This window comes from Sardina pilchardus, chromosome 7 (genome assembly GCF_963854185.1).
Source record: "Sardina pilchardus chromosome 7, fSarPil1.1, whole genome shotgun sequence".
Lineage (NCBI taxonomy): Eukaryota > Metazoa > Chordata > Actinopteri > Clupeiformes > Clupeidae > Sardina > Sardina pilchardus.
The window spans coordinates 4,808,470-4,827,163 of NC_085000.1; the positions used below are offsets into that span (position 1 = coordinate 4,808,470).

The window sequence follows — 18,694 nt, forward strand, 5'->3', positions numbered from 1 at the left end:
ACCCAGTGACGGTTCTGTCCGGACCCGTTGAAATTGTCGGCCTAATATTATCAAAGAGCATCGTCCGTAGCCAAGCCAATCAACTCGATTGTTTACCTTTCAGCAACAGAGAATAGGCCTATAGCGGGAGAGAGAGGAGATGAGAGAAAATGGCTTGCTCAAAAATAAGAAAAAATAGATGGTGAAAACCGAACTTTTAAAGATGAATGGACGGATCAATACGTTCGTTCTGCTGTGAATATGCGCTGTGAAACTGTGGCGACGTTATAGCGTCACTATGAGATCAAACACGGGTCGTTTGAGGAAAGGAACTGTACGCGCAGAAGTCCGCAGTGAGGGCAAGTAAAACTTGAAAAGCACTCCGAGAGCTAACAAACAGACAAACAAACGCAAACCCCGATGAAAACATAGGCTACTCCCCTCCTCGGCGGAGTAGGATAATAATTATCAAATTGAAAGCAAACTATGACAGGTCTACTCGTGTGATCACGCATGCATTTACAGGCAAATTAGTGTTCGTAAAAGATTTCGTGGATTTTGGTGCAACACAAGACAGCATGTAGCGATGGGACAGCTGTGAATGAGTGCTTAATGCGGCTGCAGAAACGTTACAGATCCCATTGTCAGCTTCAACAACAAGAAAATAAATCTGAACTATTAGCAGAGAATGTACTAACTAGAACGCAGTATGCAAAGAACTTTTTCTTTTTCTTTTTTCTTAAAGATCCACTTTTATTTTATTCAAAAGATTCGGAATGTTTTACATTAGGCTACTTGAAGGCCCTAAGTTCAGGCTGCTCAAAGTTGTGCTTGCACTTTATATTTATTCTATTCAGAATAATTCAGTGTCTGTTGTCTGTTAACTTTCTTGAAATGTAGGCCTAGTAAAGACAACTACAGTATTGTTTTGCATTCAAGTATCATTCAAGTTAAGACTTTTTGGTATGTTACAAGCATATTACTTTGAAAACACTTGAAATGTAGCAATAAATTAAATAGGCCTAGAAATACACGCGTTATTGATTTTATTAACATCAGGGTAGCCTACACTATTTTGAGTGACAATTTAAGATTCGGACCTTTGCCGGGAGGACATTTTAGTAACTGGACCTCTTTGAATTTTAATTGAATACCCCTGCAGTACACCATTGAAAATACACTAATCAGCAGAGTCAAGGAGCACCACAGCCCACCCCCTTAAAGGAAGGGATGGCAGAGTGGACGGTCGGAATTTCTGACATCATGAAACAAACAAAAAAATATATATATGTATGTGTGTCTCCAGAGCAGAGGGGGATTATGGGTAGGCTTTGTGTTTCCTTGGCTTTCCTTATCTCAACATAAATAATGTGTCTTTAAAAGTTAATCATTTACATTTTAAAGTATCAAAACAAGTTCTGAAGTGATAAAACGCTTGCAAACCACCCGCCCCCCTCCCCCCGCACTGCGGTTCCACCGTTTTCGGGTTTAACATTTGGCAACAACTTGCCCACTTGTGGTAGGCCTTTAATGTGTCGAGATGCCAAGCTTGTAAAAAGAATGTTGAAATGACACCAAAAAAACTGATATGTTGACAACAACAAACACCCAAACTGCAGCGATTCATAGCCAATGCGTCTGTGCATTGCATGTCCCCAGTGATCCTCTCAGCATTCTCCTCTCTCATCGACCAACTCGACCAGCACTGGTCGTGGGAGTTGACGACTTCTAATTACAACGATAGGTAGTTATCACAAGTCTGTGTGTGTATCCACATGTAGCAGGACTGGGTTTAGGTTCGATTCGGCCACTGGCAATAGCCCCAGGGTCCCAAGAAGGGGGGTCACGCCTGGGTCAGTGCGCACCAAGAGTTCTGGGCAGCAATGGAGGTGGGGGTGAAGGCATAGTCCTCATATTTGATGTCCACGTGTCCTGAGCTTGTGCTCTCCAGCTGAGAAGAGGCCTGAAATACCACATATGACGTGTCAAAACGTATGAAGATTCAGGACAGTCTCAAATGTTAGCACACTCAATTAATTCATGTTTTACATAGATGGTTGTTAGTAGGATTAAAAACAAAATCCCAGTTACAGTTTTTACATTTTCATCTTTTTCAAAATTTCCGTTTAGCTTGGAAACCTTCAAAGCTTCATGTCAGCGAGTCCTGTGTGTGTGTGTGTGTGTGTGTGTGTGTGTTTTGTGATTCTGTATTTGTAGTAGTGCATGGTTACCTGGGAGACTGATGCAACGGTCTGTCCAGCGTATGGAGATGGGGCCATGTTGGGTTCACTCTTTATCGTGGAGGCGTTCTCGGAGACGGACAAAGAGGTGGGGGAGTTGGTGCCAGAGGCCGAGGTCCCTACAGTGGACAAACAGGTTCAACAAAATTATGAGCGATATAATCCCACCAGACGGATACTGACCAAAAACTAAAGACGAATTTCCACTTTGTGGATAATAAAGTTTTTCGTATTCGTATTCGCAAATGAACGGTTTCTAAAACTTCTCTCAATCTAAATCTCTTATTCTCATGTGTATGTCATTGTTTAAGATTTAGTAGTAGCAGTAGTAGTAATAGTAGTAATATTATTTCTCTCACATAAGAACCATGACATTGTAATAGACATGTCATAGTATCTAGTCCTTTTAGTTATATTTCCTGAAGCTGTTTCCTTTTCTTACCTGAGGAAGCTTTGGATTTGGGCATCTTCGGTTTCCTTTTCCTGGTCTGGATACTCTCTTTCTTCATTGCCAGTGGTCTGGCCACCTGAAACCAGCAGGAATGGCGGGTTAGTCGAGTCACCTACAACACGGCTGGTACTCGGCCACTGCTCTGTATACACATTGGACTAGCGCCTGATTTTGCTCTCCAAACAAGAGGGATTTGTGACTCTCACAATCAAGCACAGTTGTATTTACAGTGAAGATATTTTTAGAAAATAATTCAACAGCTCAATGTGTTAAATAATGCTATTTTGACTGGGAAAGCAACACCATCTAGGGCTTTATTAAAGCAACTGAGCCAACTGACTGTGTTAACATGGTGGACATAAGGCAGATTCCAGGCTTGGATGTTTGGCTACACTATGCTATTCCCCCCAGTGAGCTAACCCCCCTCCTGGGTCACCATTCTGCTTATTCACTGGTCACCTTGCATATATATATAGACTTGTTTTGGCCAGAACATTCAACCAAAAACAATCCACACTTTCACATCATGATCACATCAGTCTGCCTTTGGTCAAGCGTTTTTGGTGATAAGAGTGCCAGGAATCAGAGAGTGACGGGTGTCTTTTGGGACTATTCTGGAAGTACGCTGCCCGGGTGGGGGGCTCTGACGGACTCACCCCGTGGAGCTTCATGTAGAGGCCGCAGGCGTTACACACGGGCTCCCCTTCGGCATTCCTCCGCCACAGTGTGGTGGTGCTGGTGTGGCAGTTAGTGCAGCACAGGCCCGCCCGGCGAGAGGTGGTCTGCTGTGAGGACAGAGACAGGGAGAGACATGAAGAAGTCGGTCTTACACACCCCATAATAAACAGTGAAACATTACTTATGGATGATAACAGAAATACATAAGGACAGAGATATACAGAGGCATGAGGAGGTCTGTCTTACACACTCGTTAATAAACAGTGAATCATTATCAATGGATAACACAAATAAATAAAGCGAGAGACCATGCTATGAAGGAAAATGCCATTTTTTTGGACTAACTTTTCTGAGACTAACTTTTCCAAAAATGCAATCAATACGTCTTCATTCACTGTGCAAAATGGAGAACAAAAAAATGAACTCTCGTGAGAGAGACGGATTATCAGTGTGTGTGTGTGTGTGTGTGTGTGTGTGTGTGTGTGTGTGTGTGTGTGTGTGACTCTACATAGTTCTGCATTAGTGTTGAGATAGGGGCCAGGAATGCCATGCACTCTGATGGGAGCCCAGAGCAGTGTGGCTTGTTGTGGGACGTGAGTGAGAATTCTCAGAAGAAGTGCACAGTAGTTGAGCGTGTTGCAGCCCAGCCTTATGCTGCCGCAGTTAAAAAAAACAGACAGCCCAAGGACAAGGTCAGTGAAGGACAAATACAAACAACAGAGTGAAAAAAAGACTAACGCCACCCTCTGAATCTGGACTAATTCACAGCAGCTGCCGGAGACAGAGCGGCAATCCATGGGAAAACCCACAGCGGTGAAGGCCTCTCTCTCGCTCACCGACAACCTTCTCCCACAACTTACTGACCTTGGAGCCTCTCTATCTCTCTCTCTCTCTCTCTCTCTCTCTCTCTCACACACACACACACATAATTTACAATTAATTAGTGAGCTGTACAAGTACAAGATCACTCAAGATTGAACTAAAGTTTTATTTTATGTGACTGAGAAATATAGGCCTAACTAAACATTTCACACTCTTATTATATTTCTAATATTTGAACAAAGTTGACAAAAGCTGTGATTCATAATGGTGCAATGGTGATTATTGTTAGCCTGTGTTATAGGTCCTCATCAATGCATTTCACATAAAGGTTATCAGCTGCACCAATGCCTCTCACTGATACGTACAAGGCGTTTCTGTGGTTTGATAAGAGGTCTGTTGATGCCGTTCATCTTGTGGTAAAGACCACAGGCGTTGCACAGGTAGTGACCGGTACCGTCTCGTCTCCATAGCGGGGTTGAGATGGAGCCACAGTTAACACACTCTCGGCCTTCGCCAGGTATCTCCTCCAACATGTCTGCAAAGGCAAGAACACAAATCAATTTTGACATTAATTAAAGCCACAAAATTAGCACAAATACATAAATAAATGCAAGATGAACATTATGTCATCTATGCCCATGGGGAATTATTTAGAGCAGGCCCGAAAAGGGAAAGGTTTCAATAAAATAGTTAGATCTTGTTTTGTCTCGTCAGTTTTCTGTGCATATAGAATGAGACTTTGCTTAGAATATTAATTCAATGATACAATTGATATTATAGCCAACTAAAAAATAAGTTGCCCAATGTCTATATAGCTTAAATCGCAACACCAGGCGCGAAAGCAAACTCACGAACGCTGCACGAGACGCACGAGGTAGAGAGAGAGAGGAATTTAGGGTCCACTCTGGCGACTAAAAGCGAACAGAGCCAGAACGTGCCAATGCCTGGACAGGGTCAGAAGTGCCTATTAGGGCGACTGACGAGGCACGGGTCTCAGACGGATGGAATGTCTATGGGGATCTTATCAGTGTTGAAGATCCAGGGGTCTCCAATCAATCAAGCTACTGACACGCGACGGCCTCCAATAATTAACTGTCCGAATTCCAAGGCCAACTCTGGATATTATTATTAGGTATTATTAGTATTAATAATAATAATCATATTTATATTAATGTCAATATTATTATTACTATTGTAAGAGTAGCCTATCACCAGTCTCTCTTCCTAGCACCGACCACCTTAGAACCAGGAGCTATGTCTCTGTTCCAAAAGCGCTGTGTCGGCAATCAGACACCACCGTTTAAGGCTGATCAACGTGACAAAATGTTTCAGTAATAGTTTTTCTAACCATTGTGATGCCGTGTGTATTGAACTCTTTCTTTCATCAGTTGATGACTGAAATAGTTAAGTCAATGGAAGGGAATGAAATTAGCATTTAAATTAAACACGTTTAGACCTTCGTGTTTCAAGAATGTGTATTAGTAGAACGTGCAACAATGTTTATTTTAAAAGCAGGGCTCAAATTCATCAGCTCAATGGACTGACACAATTGATGGTGGAGTTTGACCGTTCAGACAAAGAGATCCATTAAAAACAAAAAGGCTAGCCTACAATAAATAACTTTTAACACCCTATGCAGTAAATTGTGAGATCAGGGCATCAAATGGGTTCATCCCTTTTGAGGTATTCCAACCATTTACCGAGTTCTGATACAATTTTTTAAAAAAAAAAACAATCTTTGAAAATGGAATAAAGAATTACACATGCATGGTTTTATGTTACAGTTAGGACATTCTGTAACCCATGGATAAATTATTTATCTTATAAAAACATAATATTTAGCCTACTCAGTGTTTTATACACATGTCTAGTTTCAAGGTCTTGAAGTTGTTTTCTTTGCTATCCGGCCTGCTCTAGTCACACTGAGTGTCCTAACAGTTACGCCTGTTGCATTTTATACAGGCAGAACTAGCACACTAGAAGGAAGTATTTTGTTATTATTTCGCCTGCATTGGGTTATTCAAAACAGCAAATTGTTATTATCGTTGCCGTGTGTTAGAAAATTATTTCTTTGAAAGTTGTAGGAACACCATGGGTCTGGCGACGTGACTCATACTGTTTTAAACTGTCCTTCTAAAAGAGCTAAAAAAATTAAACATAGCCTACCATAGCTGGATCTTCTCCCAGACAGCGCGCCTTGCCGTCCCTGTAGACTGATCATGCCACCATCGAAGTGTCCAGGCGTCCAGGAGGTGGCCATCTCAGGGCTCATGTACGCGTACGGACTGGAGTAAGATCCTCCGACCGAGCGCACCAAAGCGCTTCCATACTGGTCCCCCCGCCCGCTATTGCTGAGTACCAGTGGGTTCTGATAGGAGTCCCTGCCGGTGCTGCTGCTCACCGGTGGGCTGTGCGAGTACGAGAATCCAGGAGGAGGGTGAGGGCTGCCCGGGTTAAACGAAGAGCTGTCCGTGCCAGCTTGTGGCCAACCGTGGTGGCCCCCGAGGCCATGAGACTGATGGGTGGACTCGCACGTCTGGAGGTAGGGGAGAGTCTGCAGCATGGCAGGTACCCGGGTGGTAGGCACGTAAACTGGGGAGCTCGCTGACGAGTGAATGTAGTTCCCAGTGTCGTGTGCATATGGAGAAGGGTTGGAGGATAAAGCCAAGCCTTGGTACATCGTGGCGCCTCTTGCTTGAGTCTTCTTGACGAGGTAAGAGGGTATAAACCTACTCCTGAGTGGAGGCCGATTCACTGCAATCTCATCAATCTCCACAAAATGGCAAAAGAACTCAGTTTACGGAATAAACACCCGCTCCTAAAAGAAAAGAAAGTTGAACGATTTAGCACATTAGCAGAATCCACACATCTGTCCTGCGATGAATTCATAGTCCAAAGACTGTCACCTTCTTGAAGCTGCCTAGCCTACATGCCTGGCGTCACCTGGGAAATCACACCTGTGACTCTAATCGTAACAAAAAGTAGTCTAGTCTTAATGAAACCTTCAATACAGTCTTGCGTCTTGTAAATTAATTTTGAGGCAATTAATCCTTTCACTTACAGTATTTAGGTAACACATCTGTAAATTTAGACTAGGCTACGTGCAAGACAAATAGGTATTTATCTCGCATAGGATTAAATGCCACGAGTATTTTGAATAATATAATTATCAGTGCTCGGGCATTTTGATTGCGTTTTAACGAGTGAAAATGGCATTAAATTGCTCCCAGTATCTTTTCTTGCAGATATCCTAAATAATTATCAGCGGTTCCAGATATCCTTAGGAACTGTAGGCGTACTGTGCCGTTAAATCATAATGTAGGGTCCAAATCAAAAGACACAATAGATAGCCTGTGGCATATCTCCGATACATACATTTTTTATCATTGTAAGCGCAGATCACATAAAACGTTGATAGCTGTATGCACTGGGCTAATACAATTTCATCCAAGGGCTCTCTCGTATTATCTCACCAGATAAGGACGGTCGGTGATAAAGCCAGGAACTCTCGCTCCAACTGGGGTTGATTGAATGGTGTTTTAGTCGACGTCTTTCTCCCAGTAAGAGCACGGAAGGAATACGGTGTCTCCGTAAAGACGTCCAAAATGCCTTGGCGAGGAAAATAAATATCTTATTTTTCTTCCAAAATTTCGTTCGATCCACGGGATGACTGTAATGGTGTCTCTTTGCCTTGGCTGTATCTGGAGATAGAAGAAGCGGCTGATAATCTCTAATATAACTGTTCTGTGATTCGTTCTCCACTGGGAAACTTTACTGCGAGTTATTTGTACGACGGGACCACGTGACTCAGTCCAAGGTAGGACCCATCGTTGTTGGAGGAGAGCGATAGGAGGAAAGGGCCAGAGGGACAGGGGGGTATGCAATTCCTCGAAGCGCACCTGAAATGGACCCACCTTTTTGCTGAATCTGCTGAAACTTCTTTTCTGTTTCAAAAGTCAATTTAGCTAACTTAAAAACAAACTGTTCACTCAGTTCTCTTTGATTAAGGAAGGACGTTGATTTGGTCACTGTGTTTGTGCTCTTTCTGTTTCTTTTAAGCCTTGGTCATACTGTGTGATAGTTACCAGTGATAATCAGTGTGTATGTCACAAAATGCAACGTCTTTTATTGATATTATGTTCTCCCTTTTACGTTTTTAAACTAACCCTGTTCGTAAATTAGGGCTACTGTGTACACTGTCTACAAACGTTTTAATTGAGCATTCCAGCAAAATAAAAACGTTGCTATAAAATCATTTCTCTGTCTGAACGGGAATGTTATGCTGGGTTTTATGGCCAGATAAATGTGGCTGGGTTCTCTATAAAAGCAAGCCTGAGATAAGAGATACGACCAACAACTATCCACGATGATACAACAGTAATCATCACTGTCATTATAGTAGGCTGGAAATATTGTTATCTTAGCGGTTTTGTTTGTGTAGCCTTCCCTGCAGAAAAAAGAAACAATAAAGCTAGTTAAATGAAGGTGCACGAATAATTGTGCAAAATGACATGCAAGCAAATTACAGATGAAACCATTTAAGTAAGAAGAAACAAAACATTGTTATAATAATAATAATAATAGTAATAATAATAATAATAATAATAACAACAACAACAACAACAACAATAATGATGACTCGTATTATTATTATTATTATTATTATTATTATTATTAGCCTATACCATCATTATTATTGTAGTAGTCATTCCTGAGAAATATTTGCCCATTATTTAACTCCCCTGAAGTTTACTTTTTAATGTGACATTTTCTGATGTAGCTAGTCTTTTGTTGAATATGTCCAAGATGTGTTTGAGGTACTTCTGATTTTCAAGCCATCGGTCTGTCTACCTTAGCCTCTGGACAGGTCACAGATAACGAGATTAATTAATGACGTTCTGACCTGTGAACTCAGTCCTCGCGCCTATAGCGCAAGCGAGACAATCGAGCGGCGGAGATGCTGTGTGAAGCGCTAGCTGGCCTTTTGTTTGATCATTAGAGAAGGTCAAACAAGCCGACACTTAATCCTCCTCTTCATTTTCCTCAACTGGCTTTTAATCAAGCACAGTGTTCGACGTCGCCACGTCTCTCATCATTGACTGGTCTGTGCTGAGTCCTATAGCCAAAATAGAGAGAACCAGTCACGATCATTCAATCAGCCACAATATACATAGACCAGATAATAGACAGATTCGACACGAGATTCGACACGCTCCCATAAATATAGTTTTAAAAATGAACTTTATTTTTTATGCGTGCGTTTTATTTTTGTAGGATATAACCTAGACTAAAGCATTCCTTTATATTCTAAAATAATTTTGAATCATTAGGGCTTGTACGTTTAGCTGCAGTATAGCCTACTGTTGGGAGATCTAAGAAGTAATTTTTTTCTTGCTACAGACACACAGACGCAGAATTGACTGATCCAGAGACCACTGTAAATTGTGTTCCACTTGACTTGTCACGAGTAATGCCGAGTGTCTCAGGTGCACGTGTGTGTGTGTGTGTGTGTGTGTGTGTGTGTGTGTGTGTGTGTGTGTGTGTGTGTGTGTGCGCGCGCGCGCGCGCGAGTGTGTGCACTTCTGAAAGCAGGCTATCTGTTAGTGATGGTGGGATACCCTATTCTTTAATTTTGCTGTCACCCAAATTGTGAAAAGTAAAAAAAAAAAAAAACTCAAATGAACGATAGGCAGGCTAAATAGGTAAACACTTTGTGACTTTAATAATGATTGAGAGAAATTCTGTTACTTGATTAATTAATTTCTCCATCTCCGCAAAATGATCAGAACGCACTGATATTGTGAGATTTCTTAGTCATTTTAAAATAGGGTTATTAATTGAACGACATAATGTAGCTTGCCTTTATTATTCGTTAAGGATTATAATATTATTTTAATGTTTTTTCTGTCATAACAATTACTTTGCCAACAGAAACAGCCTACACCTGTTAAAATAAGAATAAAAGAGAATACAATGGTTCTAATCTCCTCTTCACTTTTAATTTCTTAAAATATGCATTTGAGACGCATTAGCATATGGCGTCATCTATTTAATAGTAAAACAAGGATATTGTATTTGCCAATATTAATGGGACACATGCAAATTGCAGTTTTTATAAGGGCCAAGATAAATTAGAATCTACTTGACCCAGCAGGGTAGTATCTAGAATATTTTGCATTGCCCTGGAATGTGGCTTAGTTCCAAAATGATCGGTGTTTGTCAGATCTTGAAGGTGCAAAGGGGAAAACGTTCTACATTTTAACAAATAACTTGGTTTTCTCACGATGGAATAAAGCAGTTATGAATTGTATTAATCTCACTTTGATCCCGTCTTTATTTGCAAGCGGTTCAGTCGCAGGGCTTCGCTGTCTTAACCTCAATAAGTCAGCGGCTACCAAGAGTCCGGGTTAACGCGTGCTGTAATGCTCGTCTCTCGCGGGTGGACGGCTGATACCGCGCTTATGAATGAGGTGCCTCCTGAGGCCTGTTCTTGCGCGAGACTCATTACGCAGTCCATCACGCGCTCTACGCCATAGCGCCAGGGAGCAGACCGTATGCACCCGCCAGGTCAGGTTTTGGTTATGTAAATAAAAAATCAAGATGCTGTCAACTCGGCGCTTGCTTTAATCACAAATACATATTTTTTTTCTCTCCTCTCAGAAACAGTCGACGCCATCCCCATAAGCGATAGTGATTTTCATTAGACACCACGCTTTCTTTGATAAGCATATGTCGCCAGTGGTGTATTTGTGGACAACATTCCTTAACCTAAACTGAAGGTTTATCCTCATTTTAGTCTACTCCGAGAGATAACTGTGGAATTCTGCTAGGTATTTATTGTCTGTGATTGGAGTATTGCTGAGATGCGCTGCTTGTGTTCTCCATGACATAGCTGGGCAATTTATCAAAGTAAAGGTAAATCTGTGATGTGGATTTAGGCAAAACTTTTTCATAGTATGCCTGACAAAAAAAAGGTAATTTCAAGAAGTACGAAATTATTTCAGCGTAATACGTGCACTAAGATGTCCATCTGTTGGGGATTTGAAGGTGTAGGCTTTTGTCCATTCTTGTAGGCTAATGTGTGCAGTATGTCTTAGGCGTGACTGCATTGCTACTTGTTAGGTGTATGCTCAGGTATTTGCGAAATGTGTACACACATTTGTGTTTGAGATGTGTTCATGCATTGTTGTGTGCGTGTGTGTGTGTGTGTGTGTGTGTGTGTGTGGGTGTGGGTGTGGGTGTGGGTGTGTGGGTGTGTGGGTGTGTGTGTGTCCTCACCGGTGTCTATGTAAGGTATGCACACACATGCTTCTGCTGCGTTCTGGACCCTCGTGAGTGTGTGTCTGCGCTGAGCTGCCCCATAGTCTGGTGTGTGTGAGAGCGGCTGTGGCCTGGCTCTCACAGTCTTGTGGGGGACCGGTGGAGCCAGTACAGGGCAGGCTGCTGCCACTGCTGGGGAATGTGGGGCTGGAGTCAGGCTAATCTCCGGCCAGCGCAGAGGCTGGCTCCTGTCTGCCTGTCTGCCACTTCCCTATCTGTGTGTTTCATTTCACACTGTCACTCCCTATCTGTGCTCCAGCTACAGCAGGCCTCGGCAGGGGGCTCCTCAGCCCAGGGACTACCAGGACTACACACACACACAACACACACACACACACACACACACACACACACACACACACACACACACACACACACACACACACACACACACACACACACACACACACACACACACACACACACAGACACACACACACACACACACACACACACACACACACACACACACTACAGATACTGGACCACACAAGGAACAAATACTGCTGTCATATTGCTTATGAGAGGAGTATAGGAGGAATACATAAACAGATATACATTCAGGCACACATGTATGGGTATGTTCAAATCATTCAGCGCGCTCACACACACAGACACACACACACATACACATGTATGGATATGTTCAAATCAACATGTGCACACACACACACAAACACATACACACTCTCTCTCTCTCTCTGTCTCTCTCTCTCACACACACACATACACACATACACACACACACACACACACACACACACACATGTACCCATGTGTTACTGGGAAAACCCTGCATTCGTACTTAGCCACTACAGATTCATTGCCATTTGATTCATGTCTAAAAATAAACACTCTAATGGTTATTGGAGGACTAAGCAGAAAGGAATGTGTGGTCTGGCCGGGCCGACTGCACTGCATGATGGGAAACCTTACCAGAGACACCGCGGCTCTTCCTCTCTCTCTCTCTCTCTCTCTCTCTCTCTCTCTCTCTCTCAGCATCTGAAGTACTTCAGCGGCAAAGAGGCTGTTTTCACGTATGACCTCGTCTCTTGTGTGTGCTTACTCCACACTCTGTGCCCTGCACTCAAGCCGCCGGGGCAAGGGTCAGAGTTCACACAGGTTGACGCAAATCAGAGACCCTTCGTCTGGGGCGCTTCTTGGGTTGCTGGGCGAAGCTATCTCTATAGTGACGACACTGATTATTTTGGGATGTGGGAAGATAATGCTTGTTGGTGCCCATAGGACACAATAGTGAACGGAACATGCCGTGTTTCAGTTGTGTGGTTAATACTGTGCTGCTGATCAGAGAGCGAGACTTGTCACTTTAAAAATGAGGAACCCCTTGAAAGGGTTCATGGAGAGAACAAAAATCTTTGACCGTGCAGTATATGAATTTCAAAGAACAGAACAGAATCCATGTTGGCAGATGTTAGTATTTTTCTTTTTCTTTTTTGGGCGCTGTTGGATTTACAGGGAAGGCCTTGATGACAGGTGAGCTGTAGGCAGACAGGTAGGGCTCCTGGGCCAGGTGAGTCACCGTGACGACGTGTGACATGCTAGAGGTGGAGAGAGCAGTCACTGGGTCAGAGGTTTGGTGTGGCACTGTACACACAATACTCAGGGGTCTGCAGGCACACACACACGTCTGCAATTCACTAAAGCCTGTGTATGTTTGTGTGTGGGTGTGTGTGTGCGTGCGTGTGTGTGTGTGTGTGTGTGTGTGTGTGCACGTACAGTTGCCAAATCCCCACATACAACAGAAAGCATGAACGTGCCTTTTCACTGAGGGTCTGAGCTGGCATAGTCATCAATGGGAGCCCATTTATTTCCCAAGAAAGGCTGAATGGCGAGAGCAATCAGAGCGAGAAACACCTGGATTAGATAAGACACCTCAAAGCGGATACACGCGAGGCGAACTATCAGTCTGAAAAGGCCTGCTGGATGTGGAGCCAATCTGTTACGAGGCCTCGACAAGATATGTCATGCAATTGCCATAAAGTGATTATCAACCAATATAGATTACAAAACACACAGAGCAAGTTTATAGGGGCAAACTATATTTAAAGGCAAATTTTTTAGTGTGCACATTCACACATTTACTGATTTGGATATGAGATAACTGGAATAGCTATACAGCAACTCACAAGTATACTCTTATACTCTAAGTCATATGATATATTTTTCTACTTACCTGAAACATAAGTTATTGTTCAGAGCCCTACTCTAAAACATAAAGGTGCTTAAATGCTTCTTTTCTATTATATGGTTCCATAGTAAAAGAAAGACTTTTCATTCCTGTTTGTCTTATGTTAAATGGTTCTTCAAAGAATTAATAGCCGTGAGCATTATTTGAAGCTCCACAAAAGGTTGTTCACTCTGAACAACCACATACACTCTCTGGGTGATGTAGTGGAGATGTTATGCATGTCCAGGTGAGAGAGTTCAGGCTCGAGTTTATTCAGTAATATCACGAACGGCACGTAGCATTGCATAACGCGCAGACACAAAAATCAGGTCCTCCCGTCTGAAAACATGGCGAAAGTTTTGAGAACACTGCAGTGTATCCTTTCTCCCAGAGTTCATCTGATCCAGAGGAACTGCTGTTATCTCAGACATCGCCTGAAATGACAACAATGAGATTCTCTCAGCAGTGACATTTTCAGGGTAAATTTTGCAACCAGAGAAAAGCGTCTGGTCAAGGAGCACGTCACATTATGGTCAAGAGAGAGGGGCCCTAGATTTGAATAGGAAACTAACTGAGAAAACAGTAATGAAGTATTCTTTTGGTATTCTGAGTCAGTTTTCCACAACTAGTCACTGATGAGTGTTGAGAGTTTTGAGTAGACGCATTGCTTTTAGTGTCCTAGCAGTATTTAATTTAACAAATAATTGACTGAAATAATACATTAAACAAATAAAAAATAATACAGTTAGTTTCAACTTCTAAACCACTGGGTTTATATAGCAGCATGTTGTGATTGTTTAAGACCCTTCTACCCATACTACAGTGTATTCATAAATTGTTAAATGGATGTGTACACTTTCTTTAGGTGAGTGCTGTTTTTCTTAACACTGTGTCACGTTCTCTGTTCCCTGTCATTTCACCACTTAATCACCCCGAAGATTGGGTGCATTTTTTTTTTTTTTTCTGTTCCTTCTTTTCTGACCAATGGTAATGAACGGTTAAATAGAGTGTGAAACATCTCCCCCCTCGGCACCATAAAAAGCCAATTTACACAGATCATTTACCACGACCACACAACACTGCCTTGCAACCAGCTGTCAAAGAGCCAGCAATTCCCCGCAAACAAACAACTTAGCCCTCGAACGCAAGAGGGGGATTAGCAGGAATGAAAAACAGCTGGAGGAGCTAACTAGGCCCTGGCCAGTGTGTGTGTGTGTGTGTGAAGCATGGGGACCATTGATCCACAGCAGCATCCTTTGCTCCAACTCTGTGTCTGAGTGGCCAGCCTGGTCAAGGTAAACAGAGACTCTGGACGTGGAAGAAATGGAGGCATTGAAGTACTTAGAGCAAAAAGCGCTTGGGGAGGAGGAATGGAGAGAGGACAAGCTGATAGGGCTCCTTGCAACTTGTGTGAGTGGCACTTCATGTTTACTGCCCTGTTGTGACAGTGAGGGGTAGCGGAGCTACGACATGCTACTAGTGACAAGCCCAAGCTTACGTCCACTCCATAGCAGGAGTCACAGAGGAACCTGCCGGACACAGGCTGCTTCACAAAACACTCTACTGTGCTTTTGGAATTGCAATTGGGTTGTCTCTAGGATTGTCAAATCATTATTTATAAAACAACCCCTCATAGTTATATGTTTATATACTGTATGTATATATATATATATATATATATATATATATGCAGAATGATGTTAATTGTTAAGATTGGGTGTATATTCAAAAAGTGTTTATTAACAATAGAAATATACTGTATATCAGACTCAAAATTAAACCTTTCGTTTTGTAAAATTGATTTGTCATGCTCGGTCATGGCCTCTCCAATACAGTAATGCATTTTACATTAACATCATAGATGACTGTTGCCTCCCAATCTTAAAATGATAGCAGCTGACATTGACAATGGCAATTATTTGTGGAATGACGCACTTATCATTGACTATCATTCTCTTCTGCGTCCTTCATCCTATGTTTTTTACCCTGGTAAGAACACTCTGTGTAGTCACTCCAACCCACTATCTACAGTATCTCAACCTATTATTTTGTTTAAAAAGAAAAGATGTTGGCAGAATCATAAGATACATTCAATCTTCTGGACACTCAAGGAACTAGCCTATGCAAGGACAATGCCAACACCGTCTGGCATAATTTCCCTTATCTGTCATTTTAACTGTCTATTGTTTTTAGTGATAAGATTAAATTGTTTCCAGTTTAATATAACTTGTTAATTAGCCTAGTCATAAGTGTAACAGCACTGAATCATAGTTTGGGTTTCCCTTATAATGGCTCAAAGTTTTGTGATACATGCAGTCAAACATTCAACTCAGGACAGGACTCAGTTTGATTGCTACAAATGAAGATATTATCATTTCAGAGAAGGGTTTTTAATATATATATATATATATATAAAGTACATAATTGGTTAGAATCAGAAAGGTATGAATTATAACATTATGAATACATTAGATTGCCACATGATTAAAATAAAATAAATAATAAAAAAATTCTGCAAGTCAACATGAAGCTACTCATAATCTAAAAATCATTCATTAATTTTTTTACATATGCTGTACTAACACCTTTCACCAACACGTCCATGAACCAAATCTAGAATTTACAGGAAACTTTTCCATAACACTTTTCCATATGTCAAATGGTGTGTAGTTGGTGAAACTTTTTTTTAAATCATAGCATTGATCTAAGTCAATATGTATCTAATTAATAATGTTGCTAAATTAATGAATACAAATACAATTATAATGCGTCTGAAATGTGTACTGTGTACTTTGTTGCGCACGCTAGAATGATGAGCACCACCATGATGTAGGACAGAGTGCAGTTCTGTAGTTGTTGGGAGTGGAATTTGTGATGAACTTTGCATAGGGGACCAGAGGTCTGCATGAAGCATGATGGCAAGAAGAAAAAAAAAGACTTCCTTCTCCACACACGAGGCCAAGGTCCAGATCTTGTGCAAGTCTTGATTTACTGATCAAACCTCAGCCGCCTCAACTGGAATGCACCGCACAGCCTAGACGGCCAAACCATGGCCTCACCTCCCGAACCCTTGTCTCAAAAATAAAAGGCTGTTGCAGTAGCTTTGGCAGAGAGGCTTTGCACCAGCAAGAGGGAAGCTAAGTCTGTTGAGTCAAATGTAATAATTAGCTGATCTCTTATCTAACTTGGAGGAATGAGGAATCAAACTCGAGCTTGAAAGATAACAACTACTACTGCTTGGTGGCATGATTCACTTTCTTCATGGTTTCTGTCTAGTGCCGTGGGCAAATTATCATTTTATCAAAAAAGCAGCTGATAAAAAATATGTTATGATTTTCTTTATTGCCCCTTTAATCTGCAGTTTATGTTAGAGTCGCGGGGTTTACGGCTACTGTACTTGAGCCTACCGGACTGCGGATGGACGGCTAGAGGGTGAGTTTGCTGCGGGAGGCTGGAGAGTAGAGCCCCTCTCTGTCCACTGGAGAAGTGCTGAGGCGTGCAGAGAGGCACACACACACACACACACGCACGCACGCACGCACGCACGCACGCACGCACGCACGCACGCACGCACGCATACTCACTCTCTCTCTCTCTCTCACTCACACACACACACACACACACACACACTCTCTCTCTCTCTATCACACACACACACACACACACACACACACACACACACACACACACTCACTCACTCACTCACTCACTCACTCACTCACTCTCTCTCTCTCTCTCTCTCTCTCTCTCTCTCTCTCTCTCACACACACACACACACTCTCTCTCTCTCTCTCTCTCTCTCTCTCTCTCTCTCTCACACACACACACACACACACACACACACACACACACACACACACACACACACACACACACATAGCCCGGGCTGCACACTTCTCGTGTCAGCACAGCACAGCCTTGCTATCTTGGGTAAATGCAGCTCTGCACGTTTGCCTGAGCTCAACGCCCAGGTGAATTGTTAGTTTCTTCTCTCTCTCTTTCTCTCTCTCTCTCTCTCTCTCTCTCTCTCTCTCTTTCGCTCTCTCTGTTACCTGTTTCTCATAACCGTCATTTTCCCTATTTCTCTATTTCCATGGTATCATTTTCCTTTCATTATGTCCAATGCTCTCGTTTACTAGTTACAGAGAAGTAATGAGGGGAAACATGAGAGAGAGAGAGAGAGAGAGAGCAAGGGAAGAGAAACCAATGAAGAGTAAAGACAGACAAAACAGTGTGGGAGAAATAGGCAGCTGACCTGTGTCAAGATAACAATATTTACATATTTAGAATGAAGCAAAGTTCATGGAACTCAGAGTCATCTAAAATCATAAATAGTCTGGGGAAATAAAATGTTATTAAGAATGAACTATAAACATGGTCAAATACAAACCGGTAGCCATTTATTTCAGGTCTATTGTTTAAACAATCATACTACATCACACTTCACTTCAGCTAAGACTGTTATGCCGATTTAGGTCACATGTTAGTGTCCCACTGCAGAGCAGGTTGAATTGATCTCAGCACCATGGTGATGTGAAGTCCATTTGAATTGAATGAGCGTTTGGCAAGGTGTGAAGTGCATATGAATGGGCCCTCAGGGGCCATGCCTCCTTCACCTCCAGCCCAGGCTGTTTGCTTTTCCCATCCCACCCTGTCACCTCCATCCCTGGATGCTCCCCGGTCTGCTCCCCTTACTGACCCCCTTACTGACCCCAACCGAACACCTGCTCACGCCCACCTGGACTGAGAACTAAGAACTCTCCCTCTCTCCTTCTCCCTTCCTCTCTCTCTCTCTCTCAAACATACACACAAACACAAACACAAACATACACTTTCTCTCTCTCTCTCTCTCTCTCAAACATACACACACACACACACACACACACACACACACACACACTAAATGCCTAACCATAGCCATAGCGGACATAAAATAATCTGTAGTTGTACATCTGTAGTTCCCCCACTCCTCCTCACGTCATCTCCGGTACGGACAATCGCATCTAATCCAGCAAA

The 18,694-nt window shown here is 42.4% G+C and overlaps 1 protein-coding gene across 3 annotated transcripts; it reads right to left on the bottom strand.

Moving 5' to 3' along the window:
• Positions 1–1,144: 1,144 nt before the first annotated feature.
• On the bottom strand, positions 1,145–7,906 carry gata5 (GATA binding protein 5). Of its 3 annotated transcripts, XM_062540385.1 has the most exons (8): positions 7,644–7,906; positions 6,337–6,988; positions 4,536–4,705; positions 4,092–4,250; positions 3,327–3,455; positions 2,662–2,746; positions 2,211–2,338; positions 1,145–1,942 (listed from the first exon to the last, which is right to left on the bottom strand). In XM_062540385.1, the coding sequence occupies exons 2-8, from the start codon at positions 6,848–6,850 to the stop codon at positions 1,823–1,825; spliced, it is 1,305 nt and encodes a 434-aa protein (XP_062396369.1). In that variant the 5' UTR covers positions 6,851–6,988; positions 7,644–7,906; the 3' UTR covers positions 1,145–1,822. The 3 variants fall into 3 exon arrangements, with proteins under 3 accessions (XP_062396369.1, XP_062396371.1, XP_062396370.1); XM_062540387.1 differs by lacking the exon at positions 4,092–4,250 and having other exon boundaries at positions 3,327–3,452; XM_062540386.1 differs by lacking the exon at positions 4,092–4,250.
• Positions 7,907–18,694: the final 10,788 nt, after the last annotated feature.